The 23,303-nt window shown below is 36.9% G+C and overlaps 1 protein-coding gene across 1 annotated transcript in view; it reads right to left on the reverse strand.

The window, feature by feature from the left end:
* fap (fibroblast activation protein, alpha) overlaps positions 1-19,734 on the reverse strand; it is a 22,721-nt gene extending 2,987 nt beyond the window's left edge. The window contains exons 1-25 of the mRNA XM_052142061.1: positions 19,390-19,734; positions 19,090-19,174; positions 16,473-16,565; positions 16,294-16,388; positions 16,064-16,138; positions 15,897-15,949; positions 14,589-14,661; positions 13,323-13,443; positions 13,080-13,234; positions 11,633-11,730; positions 11,365-11,494; positions 10,178-10,216; positions 9,980-10,078; positions 9,741-9,811; positions 9,595-9,648; positions 7,103-7,230; positions 6,951-7,001; positions 6,444-6,545; positions 6,287-6,356; positions 4,629-4,823; positions 3,622-3,676; positions 2,134-2,233; positions 727-785; positions 548-620; positions 191-264 (exon numbers count right to left, since the gene is read on the reverse strand). Of these exons, the coding sequence (XP_051998021.1) occupies positions 191-264; positions 548-620; positions 727-785; positions 2,134-2,233; positions 3,622-3,676; positions 4,629-4,823; positions 6,287-6,356; positions 6,444-6,545; positions 6,951-7,001; positions 7,103-7,230; positions 9,595-9,648; positions 9,741-9,811; positions 9,980-10,078; positions 10,178-10,216; positions 11,365-11,494; positions 11,633-11,730; positions 13,080-13,234; positions 13,323-13,443; positions 14,589-14,661; positions 15,897-15,949; positions 16,064-16,138; positions 16,294-16,388; positions 16,473-16,565; positions 19,090-19,174; positions 19,390-19,392 (2,151 nt within the window). The 5' untranslated portion in view covers positions 19,393-19,734. The remainder of the gene's footprint in view (positions 1-190; positions 265-547; positions 621-726; positions 786-2,133; positions 2,234-3,621; positions 3,677-4,628; positions 4,824-6,286; positions 6,357-6,443; positions 6,546-6,950; positions 7,002-7,102; positions 7,231-9,594; positions 9,649-9,740; positions 9,812-9,979; positions 10,079-10,177; positions 10,217-11,364; positions 11,495-11,632; positions 11,731-13,079; positions 13,235-13,322; positions 13,444-14,588; positions 14,662-15,896; positions 15,950-16,063; positions 16,139-16,293; positions 16,389-16,472; positions 16,566-19,089; positions 19,175-19,389) is intronic.
* Between the last annotated feature and the right edge of the window lie 3,569 nt (positions 19,735-23,303).

Below are 23,303 nucleotides of genomic sequence, written 5' to 3' on the forward strand. Positions count from 1 at the left end.
AATATTTATTAAATGATATATACATATATACATTATATATACATATATATATATATATATATATATATATATATATATATATATATATATATATATATATAATTTTATTAATTTTCATTAATAATATATATTAAATTAGAGGTTTTGTGAGATTCACCCAACTATGTTTAATTACCGTATCAATACTCACCATTGCTTCAAAGTCGACTTGATTTTCCACCAAGGCTTTGGAAATCTGGGCAGCCTGCTGGAAGTGGACATTGTCTGAAGTCGTAAATAAAAACAGCAGTAACAGTTAAAGACGTGAACAAACAAAAAAAGAAATAGTTTTATCAATAGTTTGCAAAAGACAGTTTGATGGCTCTGTTCTAAACTCTAGTGATCTGCCTTGCTGTCTGTAACCTACATAGGCAGCTGTTCTATTTGTTGTGCTAATGCCTAAAAAGCCTCCCTATGTAGGCAGCTCACTACATTTTGGAACAGAGCTAATATATCAGATTAAAAATACGTCCTAACTACTTTTAAGTTAAGACAAAAATAAGTTTACCATCTGCAGTTCCATGTACCAGCATATACTGCACAGATTTAAAAAATTTTGCCCTGCCAGTCACAGTGGCATTCTGCAAACAAGCAAAGTAACAACATATATGAAAAACTGTATCTTTGACTGCTAATAACAAAAATGTTTATTTCTTTACAAGAGGACTGTTTTTTTTCTTAAGTTACTTTATAGCTTTCAGAGTTTTCTTCAGGACGATGCATGTATCTCTCTGTATATACAGCATCTGTAAAGTAAAAAGAATTATATTTATATATATAAATAAATCATTTTAACAACAAAATAAGTAAACCTGGCACACCTGAACATTTTGATACAGTCGGTGTGTAAGAGATCAGCTATTTTAAGAATAAAAAAAATCCTGCACATTACCGTAGCTTGCACCAACACCATATGAATATCAGTTAAAACCCACATAAATTGATTTCAGTCTAAATCACTGATGGGAGAGTACCAGATAAGCGATTTTAGCCATTCTAGAATTTCCACAAACTAACAGTTTGATTAGCCACGCCCCCTCTTCCAAAACCCGCACTCAAAAGATACCAAATGAGCTTTATTGAAGGTGATATCAAGCAGGAGTGGTTGTCAAAAACAACAGCGGTACAATAGCGCCCTCTACTGACAACTGTTATGAGCAACAGGGCATAAAAATGGCATTAAGCCTCAATAATTCACTGCAAATTCAATACTATGAGAACGCGCAAAATGATTGACAGGCAGAAAACTAAAGAGACCTTGGCAAGCGGACACTTTTTTGTTTGCACAAAAATAACACCAATTGTTATTTTAACAATTAAAATTGGTCACATTGCATTACGTTTTGAAAGTTGTGAGACCGAAACATTGTAATAAATGTTTGTTTTTTTTGCAAGATATGGTAGTGTGCAGGATTTAAAAAATAAAAAATAAAAATAAAAAATAATATATATATATATATATATATATATATATATATATATATATATATATATATATATATATATATATAAAATATAAAAATACATTTTTTATTTTATTTTGAATAATACTGACATCTGTTATTAAATTCATACACTGAAAAAAATGAACTGATATTGTTGAGTACAAAATGAACTTCAGACTTCATAAAAATAAGAATTTACCAAATGTAAAAAAATAAATAAAATAAAAATGGTGTGAATAATCTTGCAAACAGTGAAACCATGCATACTCATTAATTATTCAGGCATGGTGCATGCTGGGATCACCAGCTTTGAAATGTTAAAAGTACAATGTCCTTGTCATATTTGACAGGTAAATAAAATAAGGTTTTCTACTTTATGATTGATACATGATGACGCATTGTAAAGATAAACAATCGAAAATAATATTTACCAATAAGCTAGAGCATTTATTCGTACATGCTTGAATTAAGATTAATTACTTAATCTTTTCTGCTATATTTACTTAAATTACAAACTATATCTATAATATATATATAAGTCCGGTCAGTAATAAACAATTCACTCTTAATATTCACTAAGTTAAATTTGCTAAATTGTTTGGGGTTTATCTACATTTGAAACCCGAAAATCCAAAGTTGCATTCCATACCATAATACTCCCACTTAGCAACAGGAGCAACAGCTATTCCACATTTGAACAGTCCACTTCCTGATCCCAAAACCATAGAGGTCACATAGCCACCGTATGACTGTGAGCAAGACAAATGTTCCAGCAATTAGTATGACAGGTTTTAAGTTCATCGAGTATAGAACAAGACAAACTTTGAATGTTGGCTTGATAAAACTTTGTCTGAAAGTTTATAACAACTCTAAAGTCCCATTTTACTTCTGTTTGTTTTATTGGAGCTATATGCATCAATCAGTCACGCATAACAAGACCAGAAATGTGCATTAAGCAAGTAATTAGGGTCAATGTTAATTTCATATTCATTTAAAAAACTTGACACTTTGACTTGATTACAATGAGGTTGCAAAGGTGTTTTGAGTTGTTGCTAGAGTGTTCTGGCTGGTTGTTAGGCGGTTGCTACAATCTTAGAAAAAAGGTTATTTAGGGTTCCTTTTTTTCTCCCCAATTTGGAATGACCAATTCCCAATGCGCTCTAAGTCCTCGTGGTGGCGTAGTGACTCGCTTCTATCTGGGTGGTGGAGCATGAATCTCAGTTGCCTCTGCGTCTGAGACCGTCAATCCGCGCATCTTATCACGTGACTTGTTGAGCATGTTACCACGGAGACATAGCGCGTGTGGAGGCTTCACGCTATTCTCCGCAGCATCCACGCACAACTCACCACATGCTCCACCGAGAGCGAAAATCACACATTATAGCAACCACGAGGAGGTTACCCCATGTGACTCTACCCTCCCTAGCAACCGGGCCAATTTGGTTGCTTAGGAGACCTGGCTGGAGTCACTCAGCACATCCTGGATTCAAACTCATGACTCCAGGTGTGATAGTCAGCGTCAATACTCGCTAAGCTACCCAGGCCCATATTTGGGGTTCTTTATAGAACCCTAGGGTTCTTTAATCAGCTTCTTTACTCAGGCAAAAAGGTTCCATTTACAAAGATTTACACAAATTTGCATATTAACTTTTTAATTTACATATCTATTAAACGTTATTCTGGTAATAAAACTAAAACCTAAATTTAAAAATGAACAAAAACCAAATGTTACGATTCCATGTTATAGAACCGTGAAGGTTCTATACAGAACCTTTTCACTTGGTTCAAAGAACACTTCAGGGTACATTTGATGGAACCCTTAAAAAAAGGGTTCTATTTAGAACCTTTTAGGGGTTCCAAATATGAAGCGAGTGATAGAACCCTTTTGGGTTCTATATGGAACCTTTTCTTCAAAGAGTGTTCTGAGTAGTTGTAGGTGGTTCCAGCTCTAGGAAGAGTTACAGTTTAATATTTTGGTCTCCTGTTTGAGAGGTCTCATGTAAGGACACCTCTTACTCAAGCTTGTTCAATAACTGTATGTTCGCTTTGCCAAACCAACATAATAAAAGTCATTTTTAGGATTTACAGACATGTTTGCACTTTTTTATGAAAGTGTCAGGTGAGGCATTCAACTTACCCAACCCCACATCGCAATCCTCTTTTTGTCAATGAAACCCATTTCAATGAATTTTCTGAAATTAAGCACAGACAGTCACGTGAACAATTGTGACGATATTCCAAAAACAAATCTTTTGTAGGTGATAGTTATATTTAAACTGTTGTTTAATGTCTTCTAAAGCAAGTAATGCAAACCATTAGGGTCAGGGCTGGACTGGGAAGAGAAATCGGCCCGGGATCTTACATAGCAACTGGCCCAAAAATGGGGTCAAGCCAAAAGTTGTCCTTCGCTGTCCTTTTTTGCATATCGCGGCGTGATTTTGTGGTCCGTTCTGCATAATGCGGCGGCTCATTTTAGCTTATCGCAGTCCATTCGGCCCGTTTCCCACCTTACCTCTTGTTTCTCCCGATGGCCAGTCCTCCCCTGATCGGCCCGAAAGTGTGTCGGCCCACCGGGAAAATGCCCGGTATGCCAGATTACCAGTCCAGCCCTGATTATAGTACAGTGGAAGTTGCTTTTAGTCATTATGCCCCCAAAATCTGGAATGTTTTACTAATTAAAATAAGACAGATTTCAGAAATTCACATTTTGAAAACAAGCTTCTGAATGTTAGCTATTTATTAGCTTTTGATAAATATATATTTAAGTCACCGTAGCCATTGCATTATTTTTTTTTATTTGATTTCCTCACAATTACCTTTAATTGTGCACCTTTATTGCCACTGTTTGTATTTGTTTACTTACTCTCTTCTTTTCATTTTATGAATTAAAGATGCTATAGAAATACTATAATTAAAAAGTATTTCTTAAATAATAATTTTGATTAAAAACTACATACGACCACTTTGCTATTAGTCAGCTTGACCTTAATCAACCCGTTTGTGACACAAGCTCTGGAACAAGCTCGTTCAGCCATCAGATTTGAGTCACGTCCGCCTCATATCGCTTGCACGTCTGTGAGTTACATCACGCTAAATGATTCCTCATTAGCAACTAGCGTGTGCACATCGTTGTCTTCACCTCACCTCACTGCTGAGATCTGATCTTCCACCTCATACGTTCCCAGTCGCTCGTAGATGGCGTGCATTATCTCATCACCCTGGTAACCACTTCCCCTGCCATCAAAGCTGGCGATGATCACCTTCTCTGTGCTGCACAGGTACGTCGCCCACTCCAGGCGAAAGACATAGTCCGTGTTCTGGCTGGATGGACCTCCGTACCTTTATCATGACATGAAAATCACAACTATTACAAAGAAATATCTGAACAAGCTATTATGCAAGAATGTATTAATGTCATAAAATATATATAAATATAAATATATCTAAAACTATTCTAAAAGTCAATTTGCTACTTTGTTTATAAATATTATGGTAGCATTTTATAATAAGGGTACATTTGGTAACATTAGTGCAATGTATTTTTTACAGTATTTATTAATCAATGTTAATTTGTAAAAATATAATTGTTCATTGTTAGTTTTATTTCATAATGCATTAACTAATGTTAACATATAACTTACAATAAAATATATATATATATATATTATAATATATTGCAATAACCAAGATTAATAAGTGGTGCAATATTATTGTTCATTTTTAGTTATTTTAACTAATGCCATTAACTAATTCGCTTCATGCAATCATGCATGCTTTTCACTACAAATAAATAATTTTCCTAATCAGTGTTTATGTCTTAAATATCCAATATAAAATATCTATAAAAAAAAAATGACACAAAAGGAACAATGTTAGTGAAAGTCACCATTTACCATTCACATTCATTGCATCTTTTTGCATACAATGAAAGTGAATGGTGACTGAGAAAAAAATATATATATTTTTTTAAATAAATAAATCACACAGGTTTGACTTAATTTTCATTTGGGGTTATGTACTGTATCAGTGTAAAACAAGATATATTTACCAATTATTATTATTTATTTATTTTTACTTTTAAAGATAAGACATCTTTTAAGAGAATATATCCTTTTTTTCTCCCCTTTCTCCCCAATTTGGAATGTCCAATTCCCAATGCTTTCCAAGTCGAATCTCAGTTGCCTCCGCGTCTGAGACCGTCAATCCGCGCATCTTATCACGTGGCTTGTTGAGCGTTACAGCGGATATATAGCGCGTGTGGAGGCCCACGCTATTCTCCGCTGCATCCATGCCCCCCACCGAGAGCGAGAACCACACGTTATAGCGACCACGAGGAGGTCACCTCCATGTGACTCTACCCTCCCTAGCAACCGGGTCAATTTGGTTGCATAGGAGACCTGGCTGGAGTCACTCAGCACACACTGTATTCGAACTCGTGCCTCCAGCTGCGGTAGTCAACGTCAATACTGATCTACCCAGTGCCCCAATAAGAAATATTATTATAATATTTTCTCTAAAAAAACAAAATCTTCATATTTTACCTTGTGCAATTTTGCTTCTCAAGTAAATTGATCTTGTTTTAAGGGTGCTTAGTATTTTTATTTTTTTTACTAGAAATGAAAACAAAAATACTGATACAAAACCTTTTGGGGGTTTTTACCACATATTATGTGGAATATTTGTATTTTTTTTTAATGTTATTTATAGATGTAATATATAGTATTTATAGGTAATGTATATATCTGTATTTTCACTAAAAGTAAGGCACATGATTCATATAATACATAGATTTGGACACTCACACTTGTATTAAAAGAGGGTACTTTTTGGAGGAATCAAAGTTTGGTGGGAACATCATTTGATACCAGAGGGCTGTGGAAAGATAATCAAACCTTATAAAACTGCAAATGTGATTCTCAAATCCTACTTGATGTGCTTGGAATAAAGTATGACACATACTAAATCCTGCAATCTTTAATGTGGCGCGTTTGATGGTTGGCATCAGAAGTTCAGCAGTCAGAATCTTTTCCAGTTTCTTGTTTTCCTCAAGCACCTGAATCTCTAAAACAACACAGAAATGCACATTAACGTTGAACGGAATAGTTCATAAACACTTCTGTCATTATTTACTCACCCTCATGCTGTTATTATGTCTGTGGAACACAAAAGGAGAATTTTTAAAGAGTCTCTATCCATACCGCATCTGTCAAGCTCCATAAAATCCACCGCAAGGCTTGAGAAGGCTTGAAACATATCGACTACTGTTATGGTGCTTTAATGGTGGTTTTTCTTGTGTCTGGTGAGATTTGTGCAACAATTCTACAAAAATACTTTTGTGTTCCACTGAAAAGTCACAGCATACAGGTTTGGAACAACATGAGGGTGAATAAATAATGGCAGAATTGTATTTCCTAGACTCATTTCATAAAGTGAAATGTTTTAAACACATAGATACATAATGCAAACCTTTAGCAGCGGCTCTGTTCTCCATTAGTGTAAAGAGCGGAAGCCCAGGACCTGTAAAATCAGGTTTTATTAGATTCAGTACACAGTTACCAGTCACCTCGGATAATCCATGTTATCTTGCCGGTGAGCAGGTGTGAAGCGTGTTCACTCACCGTAGCAGTCCATGCGGAAGTATGAGGCGTTAATGCTGAAATAAGCAGAGTTATACTGACACCTGTCCTGATACAGAGAACAGGTGAGGCACTCAGCCGCAGAATGACCGCTCTTAGTGAAAGAAATCCTTCGGAAACAGAAAAGTGTGTTTTTATGAAATATTTTATAGTGGCAATCCCAAGTAAAGTCATACCATTGTTAAAGCATTGTAAATTGGTTAAGAAAAGATGCATTAAATGTACATTTTTTGTATGTATAGATTTTGCATACATGTAGCAACAGCTTTTTATTTGGCCATTAGATCTCCTAAAGTCTGTCAATAGACTTGATTTATGATTCAGTAACACTTTACATTATGAACTAACAATGCACAAAATGTTTTTATAATATGTACATTAATAAAGAACATTAATAAAGATAAATCAGAGCAGCAAAACTTTTGTTCATCGTTAGTTCATGTTGTAGTTGCTAACAATAACGAATACAACCGGTGTTATAGTTGGTACATTCGATTTGTTTTGCCTCATTTGGCATTTTTTTGTGATTAATATTGTGTTTATTATAATGTATTGTTATATTGTTGTTGCATATGAATGAGAATGTTTAAATATCATTCTTCCTCGTGTTCATTTAGTGTAAAACAATGTGGAAAATATGCTTTGATTATTTTTTACTAGATTTTACCACTTAACTTAATATATCACAAATGTTGAATGTACTTGCTACAATGGCTGTTGGGTCGAAATTATTGTTCCTGTTACTGAAGAAAAAAAAAAACAATAATATCAAAATATACAAATATTGCTAAAAGGCTGAAATGTGTTAAGATATACTTTTTTTAGATACATCTCCCAGACTGATAATCAAGTCCTGGTTAGTTTTGCCATGTTGTTTAATTTTTGGGCTGCCGCCTGCAATTTTTCACACTCAAATTTACAAGCTCACCATTTACACGTACGTTAAATTGCAAAAATTTGTCTAATTTGAAAAATGGATTAATTGCAAAAAATTGGTCTAATTTTTCAGAGAAACCCCAAAATAAAATAAAAAAAGTTTAAAAATATTTAAAAATAATAGTGTGTTTTTATAATCGTATGATAAACAGAAAGTTTTTTGAAAAAAAAACAAAAAAAAACACGTTTTTGTTGTCCTAAATTTGCAAGCATGTAATTCTGGTTCTGTACCCTCTACCTCACTTTGAAAAGTCTTATTTCATTCCACTAGATGGCAGCGAGCACTAGAAAAAATATTTTTTTCCTCTATCACATTCCATCACAATATGCAGATCTGAAATGTAGGTGGCGCTCTAACGCATTATAGCCCTCATAGATGTGCTCGTCCATAGACATTCAGTCTAATTTTCAGTTCATGCACCACCCTCATTGTTTCATTGAATATCTCGGCCTCTGAGTGGACTAGAAGCTCAATCAAGAAAGTTATTAGAAAGTAGATCCTCCCCTTTGTGATGATATAAAACATTTTATCATCATTAATCAAAAACATATATTTCTGATGATTTGTTTTGCATGCTTTTCTTCTGGATGGCATATTTTGTTCTGAACATCTTAGATATAACAGTAGATTATTCAGCCAAGCAAGCTCACAGACAAGTTAAAAATTGGTAATTTAAGGTAAAAGCAAAGGCTTGTTTGTAGCTATTTGTGGCTTACAGCAGCAGTTTTCAGAGCATAAAAGAGACGTTTGTATTCGATTACTTACAGAAATCACATTTCACTTTGTGATTCTTTTGAAAATCTTTCAAACTGTGGTATTAGGACAACAAAATAAACTATACAGTCACATTGCTGCGAATGAGAGCTTTCATTTGATATATGACTTGTGAAGGACTTATTAAATAAATATTTGTACCCCATTTCCTCTAGGGGGTGCTAATTTTCAGCGTGAATGATTTGAGGCCTTATTTTGTTATTTTAAGTAACATAAATGCAGGAGTGATGGTTATTTCTGAAAAGTTCAGATTCTAAACTTTCAAATGATACCTCGTATGCCTGACTTATGTAAACGGAAACTTCAACGTTTTAACCTCAAACTTTTTTCGCGATATAGTGCCCCCCTTCAGACCCGCCGATGGGTCCATAGAGTTTAAGTTTAACCAGACGTAGCACGATAAAGCGGCAAGTGACAAGATATCTCTTCCTCAGAGTTTTTGTACTAACCGCGACATGATATTTTGACGTTTTCTATATCTAAATTTGGATTCGTACAGCAGAAGTCGTAAGAGTAGAGATTCAGAATTTAGCCTATTTCTGTGGTAGCCCACTGCGAACTCATCTGTACATTAATCCTGCTTCTTAACTGTACATTAAACATGACGTGCTCTGATTGGCTGCGGTTGTGCTATGTCACACATCAGTTTCGTGTTCAGTGTGGACAGACAAATTGTTTGTATTGCGACGCGTCTGGTTATGACTTAGTATCTTAGTGACTATGATCTTAGTATCTTTTTTTTAGACTTCAACAGCATGTTTACTTGTAAAGGTTCCTCTGGCCAGGTCTTCCCATGTGCTCATTACTCACATAGTATCTGTGGAAAGAGCAGATTTTCACAAAGTTTGAGCAACAAGAAACACGAGTAAACGGTTTTGTATTTTTTGGTCGTCTACATATCATACTCACATAGCATCTTTGGTTAACTTTGAGATGTATATCACTTCCCATTTGCCTGAGGTAATGGGTGTTGCTTTTCCCTACAAAGACAACAACAGAGTAAGCTAATGCCACTGTGTTTTGTGTAATATAATGTTTGTAACTGGTATCTGACAAAGCATGTAGCACATAACAAGTCTGTGAAAAATTACAAATTTAAAATATTTGATGTTTTCACAGTTGCTCTTAGAATAGTGTAAATTACTTACACCGTTCACATAGTGAAGATGCTTATAGCCATTGTCATTACTCATAACTTTGTAAAAGCTCATGTTATCTGCAGCAAAGTAAGGAGGTAAAGGGAAGTACTGTGAGGGGAAAAACAGAAAATTATGTTTTGCAAGGTTTCACTTCAGCAACTGAAAATCTGTATAATTAATTGTTCTGTGATTGTTGTTTGAACTCACCCGTCCGACCCATCCAGTTTTGCTCTTTTGCTCAAATTTCTGTAAAAATAAATAAATAAACATGAAAATTATGGAATGTAATTTAAACTATGATTCAAAGTGCTCAACTCAAACCTTAACGGTCATTTTTGACCGAAATCTTTTTTCTGATGTAATGTGACGCTCTTGTTCTAGCCGCTCCGTACGGGACTTCGGCGTGGGAGGCGGGTGCTCTAACAAGGAGGCTAAAGGCTACAGCCTCTAGCGTTGCTAGTGCACCTCTTGAGGTCAGGAGAGTGAGGTTTACACACTGCACAGCTATCTACCAGCTGGCTCCCGTTACACTCACCCCCCTAAACCTCACTCCCATCCGGGTCACGGCACCAATGTGACGCTCTTGTTCTACCCGCTCCGTACGGGACTCGAACCTAGGTCTCCGGCATGGGAGGCGGTGCTCTAACAAGGAGGCTACAGGCTATAGCCTCTAGCGTTAGTCGCTTGTGCACCTCTTGATGTCAATCTACCAGCTGGCTCCCGTTACATAAGGAAAACTGTTTCCTTTATCGGAGCGGTATAAGACTTGGTGACTTTAGCTTCACTTCTAAGCGGTCGTAAAAATAATTATAAAAAAGCAATTTGATTGTGTCTAAATATTCAGTATATCCAAATGCATAACTTGTGACAAAATGTAGAATGACTACACAGTAGGCGGCTGCATAGAACATTGCTGCCACCTACTGGCTATTATTGCCATAACATGATTTTAAAGTCATTTTTTTGTCTCGTTTTTCACTAGATGGCAGCGATCTGACTCCAATGTGTGACATACTCTCATATTTTCTTTATATTTCAACTAGGGTTTTTTTTACTGTAGTGAAGTTACATAAATGTACATATTTGCATTTGCAAATCAATGGTGAAATCGAGACATTTATATGCTATAAGATAAAAAACTAAAAAACATAAAATCCCAAAAGTAGAAGGATTATTTTATTGTTTTTACTTTAGGGAAGAATAAAAGTTATAATGTCTTTAAAAAACACCTCTACTGTTTCCGGACAAAAATGACCACGAACAGTAAAGCATGCGGTCCTTCTTGATCAGAATAGGAGGGTAACACAATGTTTACACCTGCAATTAGCATTTGTCTCAGGTGAGATGGTTGGCCTCTTGAGGACACCTTAGAGAATTGTAATGTATACTCTTACCGAGTTCTCTTTCCATTTAGTGCCATCATAGTCATAAATCTGCAGAAGAACTTGATCCTGTCTGCGCGGCAGCCACTGAACCGCCAGTCGCTCATCTGTGACCCATGTGACTGAGCTCAGGTAGTGATCGCTGGGAGAAACAGCACAATAAATATAGTATACTAAATGACATGTGGCTGAACTCTAGTAGGTTGAATGCTGTTTTAGCTTATGTGTCAGACAGGAAGCATGGTGAAAACGTGAATGTTGAAACATTAGGAGGACACACCCAGAGCCGATGGATTTCGGTACCGCCACCTCGGAGAGTTTGGATGGATTTTCAACATCAATCACAAACAGCTTCGCTCTGGGAATAATGGAGCCTGCCTTTATAAGGATAAATGACACCAAAGACTAATGATAAAACAAGTCAAATAATTTTTTTTATGAAATGTTAGTACATGGACAGCAGAGGTCAACACAATACATTTCATCATGCCTTCTGTGAAGCATGCCATAATTGTCTTGTATAGTTATACTACATACAATTAAAGCACTGGCAAATGGGCCAATATAGAGCCATCTTTAAATATTTCTGCACCTGTGTTATATCTGCACTATATAACACTCCTCCCGTCTGCCATTGGTCTTAAAACGGATCTTACTACAATGTAAAAGGGCTAGATTGACCAAAATTAACCCTATTTGACCACTATTTAAAGATGAAGTGTGCCATTTCTGCACCACTGGCATCACCAAACAGAACTGCCAAATAAACATTGTTTTCACACAGCTTTTTCTAGCACTCCCTGTCTGTCGTTGATCAAACAAACATAGTCCCGGTCTAAACTGACGCTATTGGTTGAGTCAATGTTGCTGTGTCAGTCTGTGCGGGCCTCTCAAAACAAACAGAGCAATTTTTAGTACTATTACTATTACTAATGTTTCACGGTTGATGTTATAGGATGTTAAAGCAACATCCATCCATCCATCCATCCATCCATCCATCCATCCATCTTCAACCACTTATCCGAAGTCGGGTCGCGGGGGCAGCAGCTCCAGCAGAGGGCCCCAAACTTCCCTATCCTGAGCCACATTAACCAACTCTGACTCGGGGACCCCGAGGCGTTCCCAGGCCAGTGTGGAGATGTAATCTCTCCACCTAATCCTGGGTCTTCCCCGAGGCCTCCTCCCAGCTGGAAGTGCCTGAAACACCTCCTTAGGGAGGTGCCATGGGGGCATCCTTACCAGATGCCCAAACCACCTCAACTGACTCCTAAAGGAGCAGCGGCTCTACTCTGAGCTCCTCACGGATGACTGAGCTCCTCACCCTATCTCTAAGGGAGAAGCCCGCCACCCTTCTGAGGAAGCCCATTTCGGCCGATACACTGATAACTACCAAAAATCATTTACATGACATTTGAAATAATCGTGTTATTCTCTGCTTTTGACGTCAACACGTAAACATGCATGCGACACCACACTTGCGCACATTGGGAAAGCTTGTAAGAATGGCGGTAAAGATGTTTACACGCAAAGCGAAATCGGGCTAATGGGCAAAAATCGACACGTGTCGATCGTTTAAAATGCTAAATAACGTTTATGACGCTACCCTAATAAAGGGAACGGCATTAAATGCGTTTACATGACCACACACGTTTTTGGATTATCCAGTTTAATATTGTGCACGTAAATGCACTCATTGATTATACATCAAACAACATCTATGTAATTACCTTTGGATAGGGGATAAATATTGTGGTGGGGTACTGGTCATTTCCATACTGCGAGTACTCAATGTTGTGAACTCCTGAGTCATTAATTTGAAGATAAGCCAGATATTTCGACTGCGGAGACCACCAAATGGCTTCGTTGGAGGCAAAGACTTCCTCTATTGAGCAAAGACAATGAGAAGTAGATGGATTAACTGATGTAAACATCTAATGACTTCAATTTAATATTTTGAATGCATGATTTACCTTCATAAACCCAGTCTGGTATTCCATTTAGAATCTCATTCACTTTTCCATTATGTGTGACTTGTATGGCCTCAGCAGTGGCCTTCATCTTGAGGTAAATATTATAATTCCATACATAAGCCTGTGGAAGATGCATGGCAATTACCACAAGACATAAAGGCTCAATAGCAAAAAATTAATAATTTCCTAACAATTGTTTATAGAAGATATAGAGCGCAACAGTAGGTTCCGGCAGTAAACATGACTTTATTTTTTTCCATAAACTAATTTGTAAAATAACGTATAAATCATTTTGTTATTCAGAATTGTGCACTTCAAAATCTCATCGGATGGAGCAGGTCATCCGGGTACATCTCGCTTCCTGTTTAATGAATACTGAGGATACAGACACCCTTATCCATTGGCACACTATAAATTAGGGAAGTATGCATATTTGTAAAAAGTCTTGTTTCTTTTTCAATTTTCAAATATTGCACTTATATATATATATATATATATATATAAATATATATTTGCTTGTTTTTAAAAAAAAATTATGAATTTTATCCCCTTTTCTCCCAGTTTGGAATGCCCAATTCCCACTACTTAATAGGTAATTGTGGTGGCGTGGTTACTCGCCTCAATCCGGGTGGTGGAAGACAAGTCTCAGTCGCCTCCGCTTCTGAGACCGTCAATCCGCGCATCTTATCACGTGACTCGTTGTGCATGACACCGCGGAGACTCGCAGCATGTGGAGACTCATGCAACTCTCCATGATCCACACACAACTCACCACACGCCCCATTGAGAGCGAGAACCACTAATCGTGACCACGAGGAGGTTACCCCATGTGACTCTACCCTTCCTAGCAACCGGGCCAATTTGGTTGCCTAGGAGACCAGGCTGGAGTCACTCAGCACTCAGGGGTTTTAGTCAGCATCAATACTCGCTGAGATACCCAGGTCCCCAATATTGCACTTTTTTGATTCAAATTAAAGTCTTCAATATTGTGACTCATCCCAGTTTGGTAGATGTCTTAGAACTCTATATCAAATAATTTTTTTAAATGCCTATTGGCAAAATACTTCCGTAACCAAGGCCGCTGAAAATGTGAGCGGTCACATTTGCGCTATGTTTTAATATCTCGTGACGGTCAATTGCCTGGATGAGCTTGTAAAATACCTCCGGCTTCTTCTCTACTTCTCTCAGCTGTTGTGATGAAACTGGACCTGTTCAATAAAGTAATAAGTGGAGGATGATGTGATATGTTCTCAGGGATTTACTCACCAGTTTATTTCCTGTCGGTGCCCAAACTATGAGTTGCGTAACAGGCGGAATCGAAACCTTAGAGATGAATTCCCTGAATCCAACAGAAATCAAGACACATGCTATTGTGGAGTAGAAAGAGGAATTTTATGTCTTATATATGACTGATACTTTTAGCCACAGAGTTCCCCCACCTTCTGAACAATTCATTTCTAATAATTTTCTGGCTGCTTATGGTAACCGGATAAGGATTTAGGGAGATTGCTGGGGCAGAGCTCCATTTTAATTTTTTGTTAGCAAACATTGGAATATACAGTGTATAGTATACTGTACACCAAATTAGCCACAACATTAAAACCACCTGCCTAATATTGTGTAGGTCCCCCTCGTGCCGCCAAACAGCACCAACCCGCATCTCAGAATAGCAACCTGAGATGATATACTTCTCACCACAATTGTACAGAGTGGTTATCTGAGTTACTGTAGACTTTCTCAGTTCAAACCAGTCTGGCCATTCTCCGTTGACCTCTCTCATCAACAAGACATTTCTGTCCACAGAACTGCCACTCACTAGATGTGTTTTGTTTTGGCACCATTTGGAGTAAATTCAGAGACTGTTGTGTGTGAAAATCCCAGAAATACTCAAACCAGCCCACCTGGCACCAACAAAAATCAACCAATCGTGTGGTAGCAGTGCAGTGCATAAAATCATGCATATATGGGTCAGGAGCTTCAGTTAATTTTCACATCAACCATCAGAATGGGGAAAAAATTTGATCTCAGTGATTTGGACAGTGGCATGATTGTTGGTGAATCTCCTGGGATTTTCACGCACAACAGTCCCTAGAATTTACTCCGAATGGTGCCAAAAACAAAAAAACATCCATTGAGCGGCAGTTCTGTGGACGGAAACACCTTGTTAATGAGAGAGGACAACAGAGAATGGCCAGACTGGTTCGAATTGACAAAGTCTACGGTAACTCAGATAACCACTCTGTACAACTGTGGTGAGAAGAATATCATCTCTGAATGCTGTTCTGAGATGCGGGTTGGAGCTGTTTTATCGGTATGAGGGTGACCGACACAATATTAGGCAGGAGGTTTTAATGTTGTGGCTGATCTTTGTGTGTGTATATATATTATTATTACCAACTGTGTAGAACATATACTGTACTATATTACATATAGTCATATTCATAACATTTCTAGGCCTGGAAACTCTGACATTTCCGTTTTTTCATGACTGTGGGAACTCTGTTGCCTGAATTTCACTTCCAGTATCATTACGCTGAATAAGTCACACAACTACATCAAATAATCTGTACTTACTGAGAGCCCATGTCGTAAATATGGTAGGAGGCAGTAAAGGAATGCCGCCATTGCTATTGAAAAATTTCAAGAATGTGTTCGAGATACCAGTAACAATATATTGCATTATTTACCTATCATTTTGTTTATGATGTGGCTTTTGTTTGCAACAGCTGCAATCATGTTACCTGTGTGTAATTGCTCTCAAAGATGACAAATTTTCTATCTGCTGACACTATGTAATCTGTGGCATCCACTTGGGTCTGTGAAATAAATTAAACAGATGAGTTAAACAGAAGAGCTAAACATGGAATGGAAAGAATGAAGAGGTACAGCATATGACAATATCAGAGGTTTTTGAAATCTAATGAGACGAGTCATTCAAGCAATAAGAAGACCAAAATATGTGGCATCTTACAAATGTTGTGTTGTTCAGGTATATTGAGCTCGACGTAGTTTCAGCATTGTGCAGGTAGACATGACCTTCACTGGTTTTGTGGAGGTATTCATTGTCTGTGGGGAAAAAGAGACAGAGCTTTGAGTGTTTGTGTCAGGGTGATTCAGAGGTCATTACAAAAACAAACCTGAGTGTTGTACCTGATATCCAGCGGAGATTGTATTTTTTATACCTGATGGTATCATTGTAAAAATCATCAAAAGAATATGTTCTCTTTGATCCAGAATCAATCCCTAAAACCACAGTGAGGGAAGAGTTTAATGTTTTTTCTTAAAGGGACAGTTCACCCAAAAACAAGACATGCATGACTTTCTTTCTTTCTGAACACAAATGAAGATTTGTAGGAGAATATTTCAGCTCTGTAAGCCCATACAATGCAAGTGAATGGTGAACAGAACTTTGAAGCTCCAAAAAGCACATAAAGGCAGCATAAAAGTAATCCATAATACTCCAGTGGTTTAATCCATGTCTTCAGAAGATATATGATAGGTGTGGGTGAGAAACAGACCAATATTTGAGTGCTTTTTTACTATAAATTCTCCTCCCTGCTCAGTAGGTGGCGATATGCGCGAAGAATACAAATTGCCAAAAACAAAAGGGGAAGAATGTGAAAGTGGATATTTATCATTAAAAAAGGACTTAGATATTGATCTGTTTCTGACCCACACCTATCATATTGCTTCTGAAGACATGGATTAAATGACTGGAGTTGTATGGATTACTTTTATGCTGCTTTTATGTGCTTTTTGGAGTTTCAAAGTTCTGGTCACAATTCTCTTGTATTGTATGGACCTACAGAGCTGAAATATTGTTCTAAAAATCTTTGTTTGTGTTCTGCAGAAAAAGATAGTCATACATATCTGGGATGGCATGAGGGTAATTAAATTCAATTGTAAATAAATGTGACGTGTAGATCGAGCGATCTATCTGTCTGTCCGTCTATCTATCTATCTATCTTTCTATCTATCTATCTATCTATCTATCTATCTATCTATCTATCTATCTATCTATCTATCTATCTATCTATCTATCTATTTGTCTGCCAGTCTGTCTGTCTATCTGTCTGTCTGCCAGTCTGTCTATCTATTTGTCTGCCAGTCTGTCTGTCTATCTATCTATCTATCTATTTGTCTGCCAGTCTGTCTGTCTATCTATCTATCTATCTATCTATCTATCTATCTGTCGGTCTGACTGATCTCTATCTATCTATCTATCTATCTATCTATCTATCTATCTATCTATCTATCTATCTATCTATCTATCTATCTGCCAGTCTGTCTGTCTATCTATCTATCTATCTATCTATCTATCTATCTATCTATCTATCTGCCAGTCTGTCTATCTGTCTGTCTATCTATCTATCTATTTGTCTGCCAGTCTGTCTATCTATCTATCTATCTATCTATCTATCTATCTATCTATCTATCTATCTATCTATCTATCTATCTATCTATCTATCTATCTATCTGCCAGTCTGTCTGTCTATCTATCTATCTATCTATCTATCTATCTATCTATCTATCTATCTATCTATCTATCTATCTATCTATCTATCTATCTATCTATCTATCTATCTATCTATTTGTCTGCCAGTCTGTCTGTCTGTCTATCTATCTGTCGGTCTGACTGATCTCTATCTATCTATTTGTCTGCCAGTCTGTCTGTCTATCTATCTATCTATCTATCTATCTGTCGGTCTGACTGATCTCTATCTATCTATCTATCTATCTATCTATCTATCTATCTATCTATCTATCTATCTATCTATCTATCTATCTATCTGCCAGTCTGTCTGTCTATCTATCTATCTATCTATCTATCTATCTATCTATCTATCTATCTATCTATCTATCTGCCAGTCTGTCTATCTGTCTGTCTATCTATCTATCTATTTGTCTGCCAGTCTGTCTGTCTGTCTATCTATCTATCTATCTGCCAGTCTGTCTGTCTGTCTATCTATCTGTCGGTCTGACTGATCTCTATCTATCTATTTGTCTGCCAGTCTGTCTGTCTATCTATCTATCTATTTGTCTGCCAGTCTGTCTGTCTATCTATCTATCTATTTGTCTGCCAGTCTGTCTGTCTGTCTATCTATCTATCTATCTGCCAGTCTGTCTGTCTGTCTATCTATCTGTCGGTCTGACTGATCTCTATCTATCTATTTGTCTGCCAGTCTGTCTATCTGTCTGTCTGCCAGTCTGTCTATCTGTCTGTCATTATAATAAGTTTAGTAAATAAGTGAAAATGAAAAAACAAACAAATGTTCAGAATTATATTACATGCCAAGATATTACTGTTTCATTTCTTTAGTGGTCACCTGGGGGCGCTACTGGGAAAATTCACATGCGATTATTTTTAGATTATTTATAGGTACAGGCAGGGCTGTAGCTAATAGGGTAAAAATAAATATTGTACACTGTATTTTTTTATATATGAAAGGGGCCCAGAGCAATATACAGTCAGGGGAACACAAATTCCTTGTTATGGCCCTAGGTAGAGGAGTGGAGTTATTAATAATAAATCACAAGAGTTTTTTTATTAGTTCTCAATATTGTCAGTACTTTTCATTTTACTCAAACACATACCTATAAAATAATAAATCCAGAGAAACTGAGAATTTTGCAGTGGTCTCGTAATTTTTCAATAACCCTAGGTAGCCTGCTTATACTTCCTCTGTTAAAATGTTTATATGATGTATTATTATAAGTAATTAAAGTTTTCAGATGAGAGGCAGAAGACTGAGGAAAGTTCACTCACTGTTGACGTAAATTGCCGTGACAATAATGATGAGCGTGATGACGACAACAGCCCCAACCGACGCCACGCACACCTTGTTATAGCCCTACAGGTGAGGCGAGAACACTTTACAAATCACCACAGAGCAAGTCATTGTGTCAAAACAAGGATCTACTTGCTGAATGTATCACAGAAAACTGCGTTGAAACTATCATACTCAACTTTTCTATTCCATGCAGTGTAACGTTTTAACCTTTTTAGCACACACTTTGAGCACAAATTACACGTCATGCCTGAGGGGGGGAAAAATCCAGTACTGACCATAATTGCGCAGGAAGTTTAAAAACGGGCATCCAATCTTCTGCAATCTCGATCGCTGAGGGTTAAGTCGACTATTTCTCACCTTCTGTGCATTCAGACGTCCAAAAACACTTTTGAACTATTGATGTGCGAGAGTTGGACAGACGGCTGTGTTTTATTCCGTCCTCATGTAATTTTCCAAGTTAAAAATGTACTTCCTTCGATGTATCATTGAGTCTGGAGTAAAGGAATGGTTGGGAGAATTCCTCAGACTCAGCATTCCGCATAACTTTCCATCGGAGTGGCTTTAGGATGTGCTGCTCCTTCTCTCCGTGTGCGCCTATAACTCGCTGAGTGCTCAGCTGCATTGACTTCTGCGGTCTGCGTTCACTGTGACATGTGAAAGAGCATCGGTTTTGTCTTCATATAAGTGCCACTTAACAGGGTCCAAAAGTATGGGATCACTAGTGAAAATGCTTCTATTTTGATTTCTTTTCAGACTTAGTACAATTATGTAAATTGCAAGTAAAAACATTTTTTTTTTTGCATGAATGTATTTGTGTTTTTTAGTATTTGGTATGTCCCCCTTTTGCTTGCATGACAGCATGTAGTAATGATTTAAGAATATTACAAAGAGCATCTTCTGTGCTTCATTGAAAGCAAGTTAATCTGACCATCTGAACAAAAGAATTAACCATATCACACATTTGCTTGTATTTGATTAGTGACAAAGAAATCTGAAATATTACTTGTCCATTTTATATATTTTTGTTGCTTTTTAAGTTTTAAACTTTGCTCTTGTCCCAGGTTTTAAATATGATCTCACATAAATGTTGATATATTTATGAGGGGCCCCACTTTTTAAAATATAAGGCAGATTTCTATTTGCACGTATTTAAACCCGTTTTTACTCTATGTGAGAAAAATAGGAAACGCAATTTTATAAAGTCAACAAGTTAGCAAAGTGAAATAATTAGATTTTTTTAATGTCACTGCACCAAAGTAATCATTTGTATATAGGAAATACAATATTAAAGGGATGGTTCACCCAAAAATGAAAATTCAGTCATCGTTTACTCACCCCTGTGTTGTTATAACCCTATATGACTTTCTTTTATTTTTTTTACACAAAGGGAGAAATTGTGAAAAAATGTTGTGCTCTGTGATGTCATACAATGGCAGTTTATGGTGACCACCTCTTCAAAAGTACAATTCAGAAGTCTAATAAATTATTCCATGAAAGCATACGATAAGGTTTGGAGAGAAACAAACCAAAATCGAATGTATTATTTAATGAAACGACCATTTTTGGGCGATCATTGATCTCCTGTGTGCGTTCATAATAAGGCAGAAGAGCAACAGTTCACGCATCCCCCTCGCGACATTGGGGCGTTCAACTGAAAACTGTTTTTGTTTATCTAAAAACAGGAACGCCACAGTGATAGTGACAACATAACTCAACACCGCTGCACACAAAACAGCAACAGAACTTACTAAACATGCCTGAAGAGTTTGTAGTTGAAGAATTTATGCATTTCTATGCCCAGCCTTATTTTTTTTTTATGGAAACTCCGAAATGAAACAGAAACATGGAGGAAACTACAGGCAGCCACTGTCCAAACCCGACGGCAAATTACACGCGATAAAAGGTATCTTTACTATGGTAATCAGAGTGTAACAGAGATCGTAGTTTCAGGGCAAATGGAGGATTCAAGTGGCAGCGGAATCAATCAACGTGAGTATTTTTATTACTCCTTAAGTGTCAGACAGAACATAAACAAAAAGTGCTCTTTGTGGCCAGATAAACACACAGGCAAGTCAAATGAGAGTTCACATCAATGTTCTCACACACTCACATACACACACACACACACACACACAGCCAACTCTCTCTCTGCTTCCTCTTTCTGCTGACTGATGCGCTTGTCGGCCTTTCAGGTCTCCCTCCACCATCACTATAACGAGAGACAGGTCTTAATGATAATGAGAGCCCAGGTGACGAGCCTTACCGCTCTCCTTCTCCCACAGACAGACACATAACCCCCATCCCCACATAGAGTTTGTGTCCTAACCAGCAGTGATGAGCGACAGTGCATTATATAGATCGCTTATTTTCATTTTCGGCATCGAGACAGGTAACCTGTCCGCTGTGAACCGGCACCGGTCCAAAAATGTAAAAATAAAATAAAAATAAGGCAGGGCATAGAAATGCATCAATTATTTTACTACAAACTCTTCAGACATGTTTAGTAAGTTCTGTTCTCAGTTTTGTGTGCAGCTGTGTTGTGTTGTCACTTTCTCTGTGGTGGACCTGTTTTTAGATGGCATGAATGTCCCAATTATGCATATGCATGAATTTATTTTCAAAATGTATATTATAATAAAAATAAAGGTGAAAAAGTTAACTCCGCCTATACTGTTTAAAAAGCATCCCAGGATGCATCATGAAGTTGCTTGAGAGAATGAAAGGTTTGAGCTGAGTTTGCAGAGATAGAATATAGACAATCTTAAAAATAAGATTTGTTTCACATTTTTGGCCACTGTAATCCACATACTTTACGACTCCCAATACGATTATTCTAAAAGAATGAGAAGGTGTGTTCAAACTTTTGACCGTTGTGAGTGTTCACAAGGTGTATTAGTGCGTATGTCAGAAAAGGAAGTACTTTGACACTGGAAAAACTTGTTCAGCTTTCAAGACTTGTTATGCATAAAGAGAGCCAGTTCTGACAGGTTTCCTCATGTGATGTTATCTCAAAGTGAGCCAATGCCCTCCTGAGAACACCTGAACAGGTGGGATTGTTTGTGTCACTTTCTTCCCCGATGGTCCGTTTCATTTCCATGATTCATCATCATTAATGACTGTTCATGCGAGAAAGAGTACAGATAACACATCAGGTGGCATGCTAATTTATTTATTTATTCCAATCACAATGTATAAGACCCATTAGAGTAAATTCACATGTAAGGACGCAACTGGGCCTAGTTAAAATCTCTAGTTGCACACCTTTAAGTGGTTCAGAATATATTAAAGTTTAGAGAGCAAAACACATTTTAAAAGCCCTGAATGTAAAGGTGCATCAGTGTTCAATTGATTAATTCAGTGCAGTTATTGTGTAGGCTTGACACTGTTCAAGCAGGATTTTTTTTGCCATATCCAGCACAACTGTACAGTTGTTTGTAATCTAAACAGCATGAAACTACATGAATTCAGATTTATACAAACCGGATCCAAACCATAGTTGTGTGCGGTTTGAAATCTGAGTTAAATTGGCAATGTGTTTCAATCTGAACAGTCAGATCGTATATAAAGTACTGAATTCAGACATTAGAAATCCCCATTTTTCTGTCATTTTCATTACAGACTGACAACAACCCTGTTGTTTTAAAAGTAAAGTTGAGAGAGAGTAAATCATTTAAAGGAATATTCCAGGTTGAATACAAGTTCAGCTCAATCGACAGCATTTGTGGCAAAAATCTGGGTTATAGTGAGGCATTTACAATGGAAGTCAATGGGGCCGATCCGTAAACATTTAAATACTCACTGTTATACAAACAATATGTGTGTTAGCGTGATTTTAGTGCGATAAAATCGCTTACTAACCTCTGTGTAAAGTTATAACAAATTTTACTTTGTTGCCATGACGACGTAACCCTGTAAACCCTAAAACGACCGTAAAACAATTAAATAAACAACTTTACACCTCAAATAATACACAAGTTTTAACAGAAGAATTAATGTAGGTGCTTTTATAAAATTACAAGCTTCACATTTCTGCCTTTTTTAAACCCACCAAAAATTGGCCCCATTCACTCCCATTGTAAGTGTAATCAATGTAACATCGAGTTTTGAAGAAAAGGAGGGACGAGTAGAAATACATTTTTTGTGGTAATCAACATAATGCCACAAAAGCTGTCAATTGAGCTTGTATTGA

Source organism: Xyrauchen texanus, chromosome 14, assembly GCF_025860055.1.
Source record: "Xyrauchen texanus isolate HMW12.3.18 chromosome 14, RBS_HiC_50CHRs, whole genome shotgun sequence".
NCBI lineage: Eukaryota > Metazoa > Chordata > Actinopteri > Cypriniformes > Catostomidae > Xyrauchen > Xyrauchen texanus.